General features: G+C 46.3%; 1 protein-coding gene across 1 annotated transcript; it reads right to left on the reverse strand.

Moving 5' to 3' along the window:
- Positions 1–7412: 7412 nt before the first annotated feature.
- On the reverse strand, positions 7413–8399 carry LOC122665561 (M protein, serotype 5-like). Its single transcript, XM_043861716.1, has 2 exons — positions 8304–8399; positions 7413–8231 (listed from the first exon to the last, which is right to left on the reverse strand). Exons 1-2 carry the CDS (start codon positions 8397–8399, stop codon positions 7413–7415), a joined length of 915 nt encoding a protein of 304 aa, XP_043717651.1.
- Between the last annotated feature and the right edge of the window lie 454 nt (positions 8400–8853).

An 8853-nucleotide genomic window follows, 5' to 3' on the forward strand; every position in this document is an offset into this window, starting at 1 on the left:
TTTCAAGTCCCTCCTATTCTTCCAAGGCCCTTCAGATGTTATAATGTGCAGGGCCTTCCCCTCCACCCTGAAGGGAGCGACGCGAAAATGGTTCTCTCGGCTCCCTCCACGGTCTCTCTCCAATTTCACAGATCTGGGCTAGGCCTTCTTGGCTCACTTTGTGAGTAGTAGAGTTCACAAGAAAACAATCGCCAATCTTCTGGCCATAAAGCAGTGCCCCGACGAATCCATCAGGGGTTTTCTTACAAGGTTCAATAAAGAAGCCCTGGAGGTACGAAACTTGGATCAAATGATGAAGTTCCAGGTATTGCGTAGCGGAATCCGAGATGTTGAGTTGAAAAAGTCCTTAATCATGGACGAACCAAGAGACATGTATGAGTTGTTTTCAAGATGTGAAAAGTATATCAACTTGGCCGAAGTTCTTGCGACCGAGAAAGAAGATAAAATCGAGAAGAAAGCTCAGGAAAAGAAGGAGCCCCCCCAAGAAGTTAGCAGAAAACGCAGTCGAGATGACAAGGATGGTAGGAAAAAGAAAGATGATAGAAAAGCTTGGGTCCCCAAAGCTGCAGAACTGGAATCCGAGCCAGATTATACAGCCCTGACTCATACCCGAGCACACATATTGAATGAAATCAAAGACTAGGTGACCCTACGCTGGCCGGCCAAGATGGTCAAGCCGGCGCATGAGCGCAACAAGAATAAATACTGTCGTTTTCATCAAGACCATGGTCACAATACCGAGGAGTGCAGACAGCTGAAGGATGAGATAGAGGCTCTCATCCAGAGAGGGCGCCTAAGCCGATTCGTCAAGAAAGAAGGGAACGACCGCAAGCCAGATTATCGTGCTTAGGAGCCAGAGGTAAGACAAATATCACCCCCTAGAGCTGATAAAGAGGAACCACACCGAGGTAAGCCCCATACCGAGAATGTACCCCTGAGGGAGATAACAACCGTATTTGGTGGGCTTGGTATGGGAGGAGAAACCTCAAACTCCCGAAAACAGCACACTCGGAATGTACTCTATGCTGAGGCAGCAGTTAAAAAGAGGAGAACTGATTATCACATAACCTTCACTGATGAAGACCTGGCAGATATACAATCTCCCCATGATGATGCCTTGGTGATCAAGATGGTCATCGCCAACTACACGGTAGGGAGGATCCTGGTGGACAATGGGAGTTCAGCTAACATCTTATATTATGATGCATTTGAAAAGATGCTCCTGAAACCCGAGATGCTGAAAAGAGTGGAGTCTCCCCTATACGGTTTCAGTGGGGCCCCTGTACAGGTGGAAGGATCAATTGAGCTGTTGGTTACCGTGGGAATAGAACCCAAACTCTCTACAGTGATGATGAACTTCCTAGTGGTAAAGGTGAATTCCATGCACAATGGAATATTGGGGCGACCAGGACTCAATACGCTGTAGGCGGTGGTCTTAACCCCACACCTAGTCATGAAATTCCCCACTAATCACGAGGTAGGGGAATGTCGAGGAAGCCAAGTGGTGGCCCGACGCTGCTACGAAGGATACTTGAGGACCAAAGGAAAGGAGCCCCAAATGAATCTAATCCACTTGGATGACAACCGAGATATCGGTGAGCAGGAGAGAAGTGAGCCAGCCGAGGAGTTGGTCCCTACAGAAATAGTGGAAGGGGACGCCACGCACACTGTCCAGATAGGCGCAGGCCTGAACGGCAAAAGAAAATCCAACCTCATAAACTTCTTAAGGACAAATGCAGATGTGTTTGCCTGGTTCGCTGTTGACATGCCCGGGATAGACAGGAAGATAGCTGAACACAGGCTCAGCGTATACCCCACTGCCAAGCTAGTGTTCCAGAAGAAAAGAACTTTTGCTCCCGAGCGACAAGAAAAAGTGATCAAGGAGGTAACCAAGCTGCTTGACGCTGGTTTCATCAAGGAGGTTATCTATCCAGAATGGCTTTCTAATGTTGTAATGGTGCCCAAGCCAAATGGCAAGTGATGAATGTGTATTGACTTTATAGATTTGAATAAAGCCTGTCCTAAGGACTACTACCCCTTGCCTCGTATTGATTTATTGATAGATGCCACGGTAGGCCATGAAATGCTTTCTTTCATGGATGCCTACTCAGAGTATAATCAAATCAGGATGTATGGACCTGATATATTGAAAACTTCTTTTATTGCGGGGAGGGATACATACTATTATATTCGCATGTCTTTCGGATAAAAGAATGCCGGAGCTTCCTACCAGCGCTTGATAAATTACTTTTTCAGGCACCAAATAGGCCGTAATGTGGAAGTTTATGTAGATGATATACTGGTAAAAATCTTGAAAGCACAAGGTCACATTACAGATTTGAATGAGGCATTTCAGGTTTTAAGAGAAAGCAAGATGAGGTTGAACCCGGCCAAGTGCGCCTTTGGAGTCACGTCAGGAAAGTTCCTCGGTTTCATGGTCTCAAGAAGAGGGATAGAGGCAAATCCAGCAAAGATCAAGGCAATACTAGAGATGCATCCACCTGGAGGAGTTAAGGATTTACAAGAACTCACGGGAAGAATAGCCACACTCGAGAGATTTATCTCGACTTTGGGAGACCGATGTTTGCCTTTCTTCAAGGCTCTCAAGAACCGAGCAAAGGAACACAAAACCAAAGGGGCCAAGCTCACCTTCGAATGGACCAAAGAATGCTAGATAGCCTTCACAGAGCTAAAGAGATATGTGGCACAGCCCCCTCTTCTGTCAAAGCCGGAACCAGGGGACACATTGCAGCTATACTTGGCCATCACTGCTGTTGTAGTTAGCATGGTATTAGTCCGAGGAGACTGGTGCGCCCAAAAACCAATTTACTATGTCAGCAAGGTACTCCTGGACGTCGAGACCAGGTATAGCAGTGTGGAGAAATACGCCTACGCGTTGGTTACTGTGGCTCAAAAGTTAAGGCCATATTTCCAAGCTTACACCACTGAAGTAATCACCAGCCAGCCTTTGAAGAAGATATTAGCCAAACCCGACCACTCAGGAAGGCTGGTAGCGTGGTGCGTATAATTAGGGGAGTTCAATATCCATTACAAGCCCCGAACTGCCATAAAGGCACAGGCCCTAGCGGATTTTATTGTGGAATGCACACTCCCTAAAGAAGAAATCCCCACCACCGCGGAACCTGAAGAGGTGGTAGAAGAGTGGACACTATATGTGGATGGTTCGTCCAGCACACGAGGGTGTGGGGCAGGATTGATACTAACTAGCCCTGGAGGGTTCCTGGTGCAGTACACGCTGAGATTCAAATTTTAGACAACCAATAATGGGGCTGAGTATGAAGCCTTGATTGCAGGACTGAAACTAGCACAAAGTCTAATGGTAAAGTGTATCACTATCCACAGTAATTCACAACTAATAGTTAATCAGGTCAAGGGGGAGTATGAGGCAAAAGAATCATGAATGGCCCGGTACCTAAGAAGAGTATAGGACCTGATCACAAAATTCAGCCATTTTGAGATACTTCAGGTACCTAGGACACAAAATGCATCTGTAGATGCTCTCTCTAGGCTAGCCACCTCAGATTTTCAAGACCTGGGCAGAACGGTGTACCTGGATGTGCTCGGTACTCCAAGTATAGAGCAGTCCGAGGAAGTATTACCAATTGAGGTGGAACCTTGCTGGATGGACCCCTTAGTTAACTACCTTCAAGAAGGCGTATTGCCCACCGACAAGGAAGAAGCAAAGAAAGTCAAAATGAGGGCAGCGAGGTACACGATGATTGGGGGAACATTATATAAAAAGGCATTTGCAATGCCCTATTTGAAGTGTCTCCGACCATCTGAGGTAGAGTATGTTCTTCGGGAGATATACACAAGCATTTGTAGACAACACTTGGGGGGCATAGCACTCGCCCATAAGGTCATTAGATAAGGATACTTTTGGCCGTATCTCTGCAAAAAAGCAATGAGTTTTGTCCGCAAATGCCTGAAATGTCAGAAGTTTGCACCCATCACACGCCAACCAGCAACGGAGCTCACTTCAATCTCAAGCCCATTGCCCTTTGTCCAGTGGGGCCCTTCCCCAAGGCATCTAGAGGTAGATAATTTGTGGTAGTGGCCGTCGACTATTTCACCAAATGGGTAGAAGCGGAAGCTTTGGTAACAATCACCACTGTAAAGGTTTGGAAATTTTTCCTCCATTCAGTCATCTACAGGTATGGAATTCCGAGAACCCTCATTACTGACAATGGAAAGCAATTTAAGCAAAAGTTCAAGGAATTTAGTGACCAATATGAGATTCAGCTAAGGAAGACCTCAGTGGCTCACCCCCAATCCAATGGATTTGCAGAAGCAATGAACAAAATTCTATTAGATGGGATCAAGAAAAAACTGGAAACGGCCAAAGGTTTGTGGGTGGAAGAATTACCTAACAATCTGTGGGCATATCGGACAACCACAAGGTTGGCAACTGGCGAAACGCCCTTCATGTTGGTGTATGGAACCGAAGCAGTGCTCCCAGTGGAGATAGGAGAAATCTTGCTGAGGGTGCAACTCTATAATCTCGAGGTTAACGATGAAGAAATAAGAATAAACTTAGACTTGTTGGAGGAAATCAGAGTAACAGCCTAGGTAAGGAATGTAATACACCAACAGCGGACATCATGCCACTACAACATAAAGCTGAAAGCTAGAAGGTACCACTAGGGAGAGCTGGTCCTATGCAAAGTAGAACCCTCAGACCCGAGATCCATGGAAAAGTTATCACCCAACTGGGAAGGACCATACAGAATCTCTAAACAAGTAGCCCTAGGAGCCTTTCATTTGGAGACCCTAGAGGGGGTACCAATACCATAATCCTGGAATGCAGAGAACTTACAAAAATTTTATCAATAAAGGTCAGTTCCCAGTTGTTTGAATCCCAAATTGTCATTTGTTGAAAGATTAGGCCACGGCCAATAGAGAGATCAATGATTAATCAAGCAAGTTAATGGCAAGCATAATGACTCTTTGTCATATTATTATTTTTGTTACTAATAATGTGCCAGCAATCAACATAATGGTGAGTTGCACCATAGGGGCATTTTCCCAAGCAAAGATGATGGTCACCAGACCATAATGGTGAGTTGCACCATAGGGACGTTTCCCCAAAGCAAAGATGATGGTCACCCGACCATAATGGTGAGTTGCACCATAGGGACGTTTTCCCAAAGCAAAGATGATGGTCACTCGACCATAATGGTGAGTTGCACCATAGGGGCATTTCCCCCAACCAATGGAAGCGGCCATCCGATCGTGGAGGAAAGCACCAAACAGGAGTATAAGGCCAAACAACACAAAAATGAAGTATGCAAAGGAAGTATACAAGGAAAATTGCTCAAATAACGAAATTCTTTTATTAGTATTCCAGTCTACCAGTACAAGTATGCCATGACTTGGGTACAAGCTTACAAAGCAGTCATAACTTTCAAATACAAGCACACAGTAAGGTTTATAAGTACACACATGAAGCTATGCTCGGTTTTAGAACCAGCTCCCCGAGGGGAGAAAACGTGGCAAACTAATAAGACAACCACACCGACTAGAGAAAACCGTCTATCCACTCATGAGTAGAAGAAGGCTGATGAAAATTGAGCGCCTGGGGTCGCGAAGTGTGAACAGGGGTAGCATTGACAACAGCATCACATAGAACAATACTGAGCTCGGCATTCATGACGCAGCCCCACCTGCTCTAAAGCAATCCCGAGAATCAAGAGGCAACTGCTTTGCCAAATGGAATTCACCATCAATGCGCTAAAGCACCAAAATAGCCCTGTTACTACTCCTCTCATACCACAAGAGATGAGGAGCCCGAAAGGCACTCGGCATTTGGCATTTCACAGGCTTCTTATTCTCCAGGGCATTGACAGATCCATGCCACCGCCCACCAAATACGTTAACAGTGAAGCCGGCGGGAAGCAGCCTCCTCAAGATTCTCCACCTCTCTGATGCAACATTCCCTCTCCAAAGAGTTGGCAAAGGGAAGGCACACAGAGAGAGACCATCATGGCTCGTCAACCCAAAGGACACTACGTGTCGATTGCGGATCGAAGCTGTGAAGGCCAATGTCGATTGAAGATTGAAGCCGAAAGTAGCAGTTCCAGAAAGGTAGACCTTTAGAAATATGGAACCACGACATCTAAGAAAACCATGGCAACCAAAACACCATAAGAAGCGTAGAGTTTCTATGGAATGGCAACGAAAAGGCAACATCGAAGAACCCACATTTTCATGGAAAGCAAAAGTGTGAAGGATACCAGCCCTATTTATAGGGCAAAACGACGGTTCAAAGGCGAAAGAGAATATTAAGGGAACAACTACCCCACTTAATGGGAAGTTACGCCCAGGGCCACATGCTCCAACCCCAATGGACAAATGCTTCTCCAAAAATGGGAAGGGGTGCGATTACCCAGGCAGCGATTCAGCTTTTGCGCCAACTCTATTAATGATGAAGTATGCAAAACATCAGTCAAACAAGAAAATAATAAATGCTAGCATGGGGAATCTTTAAAAAATCTCTAAAAAGAGGATTCGCGCCATAATGAGTCTTTATGTCAGAGAGAAGGGCAAACGTCACCAGAAGCCAAAGGGAAAAGAAAGATTTGACAACTCAAGGAAAGAAAAACCAAGTGGCACAGATTCAATAAATACCGAGCATAAAGCAAAACCTACCATATACATCATAGGGGGCAAAAACCATTGCCCGAGGTACAACAACAGTAGTTACAAGTGTGTGAGCTTGGGACGAGGTGGATTAGGGGGCAAAGGCCTTGGAACATTCTGTGGAGGAGGAAAGAAAGGTATGGACAGTATTAAGGGGTCAAGTACAACCTCCCGTATAGGAACACGAGGGTCAAAACCCAATCTCATCTGCCCCCAATTAAAATAGGGGGCAACCTCCTTCACCCGGTTATATAGGCGCTGAGCGCCCTCCAAAGCCTTATCTACGCAGAAGCACTTAAATGCAGGCGATTGAATCACATGGTTGATCGTGAGCTTCGTTGTGGCATATTTCTTAGCCCATAGATAATCACTGACTTTATCCACAATATCCCGAGCAAATTCCAGCCTGGCCAGTAGATCTTCCTCCCAGCGCTCAAGGGACTTATGATCTTCAAATTTTGCTTCCAACTGAGAATTACGCTTCCTCAGTATAGCATTGGCTCTGTCATATGCTTCTATCCGAGATTACAACTCCTTCTCACGTTCTAAAGCCTCCCAAGCCATGATATCGGACAAGGGAGGATGATCCTAGGAAAAAAAGGGGAAATGAGTCATGGACGGATATGCAACAAGACAAAGAAATCCAAAATAGCAAATAAGACCTGTGGCCATCTTCCATTAATTGAAATGCGCGGGATTCCAAAAAAAAAAAAAGAAACGACAATGCAATAGCATCTGACGGAACAGAGAAATTAAATCATAGGGGTATCTACAGCATCTTCAGGGGTCACAAGAGCAGCTGGCATGGTTGACAAGACTGGGGGGAGATTCTCCTCTCCATGCTCGACACTTTGCGCAACATTTTGCTCAGGGGCAGTCTCAAGAGGAGCAGAATTCACTATTTGCTTAGTTCCACTGGCAGTAGCTCCACCAGGGCTGAATGAAGAGCTTTGCCCACCGACCTCGTCAAGGGGCACCTGAGGAATCACAAAAGAAGAGGGACGAGGGATGTCCAATTTTCCAACCGAGGAGCCAGGCTTGTAGGCGCCTGACTCTAACCACATAAGCATGTTCTCCACTTCGGATATCCCCTCGAAGTTGAAATCCGGTTGCCTCTCCTTTACTTGAACCCAGATGGAGTGAGCAGTCTTCAGCACGGCCAGGGAAGCCGTCGCCATATAATGAACCTTGCAAGCTTCAGATTTAAGATACTTATTGAGGGCCTTGGTTCCAGCATCATTAATTCTAACCCGCAAGCTATCCATCTCAACCTGCAGCTCACGAAGCAATTGTTTCTTCTCTTCCAGCTTCTTTTTTACCTTCCTGTAAGAGGTCACGGATGATCGGACTTGCTCCTCCAACTTCTCCAGACTCTCCTGAGTTGCCTCCAGCACTTTCGCTGCAGAGTCTTTTTCTGCCCTCAGAGTGGTCAAGTCGGTATTTAGGCAAGAGAACCACTCATCATTGTACTGGACAACCTTCCTCAACTCTGTCATTTCGCTCTCGAATTCCTGATACACCGAGGCGACCTTCCTCTTGCGCTCTACCAACTTCGAAGCAAAAGCCAAAGCCTAAAATAGAAAGAGAATGAAGGTCAACAAGCAGGAAGAAACAAGGAGTGTAAACCGAGGAAAGAACGTCACCTCATAGGCCCGTGCAAGGGTGGATTTCTCCAACGTCTCATCGAACATCTCAGAAAGCCAGTCCTGGTCCGCTGGGGTAACGCAATTCAGGGCCATATTCTCGGCAGTCGTGATATTTCCAATCACCCTCTAGTCATTGCTAATGGACCATCGGGGAACGAACACATCAAGATTGGCCTTACCCTTGCGCTTGTCCTTTTTGGTATTGTCGGGGGGAGGAAGACCTTTCTGGATCACAGAGGACCCCTCCTCCGGGGAAACCAACCCCGGGTCAGAAGTCTTCTCCTTACCCGAGGAAGCTTCTACAATTTTTGAACCTCGGGGAGGCGCAGGGGGAAGCTTGAACGATCCTTTCTTCAGGGAATCCTTGCCCAGCTCAGTGGAGGGCGCTTTCCTCTTCCTGCTCTTGCTCAAAGGAGCCAGAGCTTTATCCCCTGCAACCTGAAGATCTTCTTCCTCTATGAAGGATGCTAGGGAATCCAGAGGAAACTCCACTGCAACCAATATCCTGGACATCGATAACCTCTGCCTTGATGCGGCTCCTATCAGC

Source organism: Telopea speciosissima, chromosome 6 (assembly GCF_018873765.1).
Source record: "Telopea speciosissima isolate NSW1024214 ecotype Mountain lineage chromosome 6, Tspe_v1, whole genome shotgun sequence".
Classification (NCBI taxonomy): domain Eukaryota; kingdom Viridiplantae; phylum Streptophyta; class Magnoliopsida; order Proteales; family Proteaceae; genus Telopea; species Telopea speciosissima.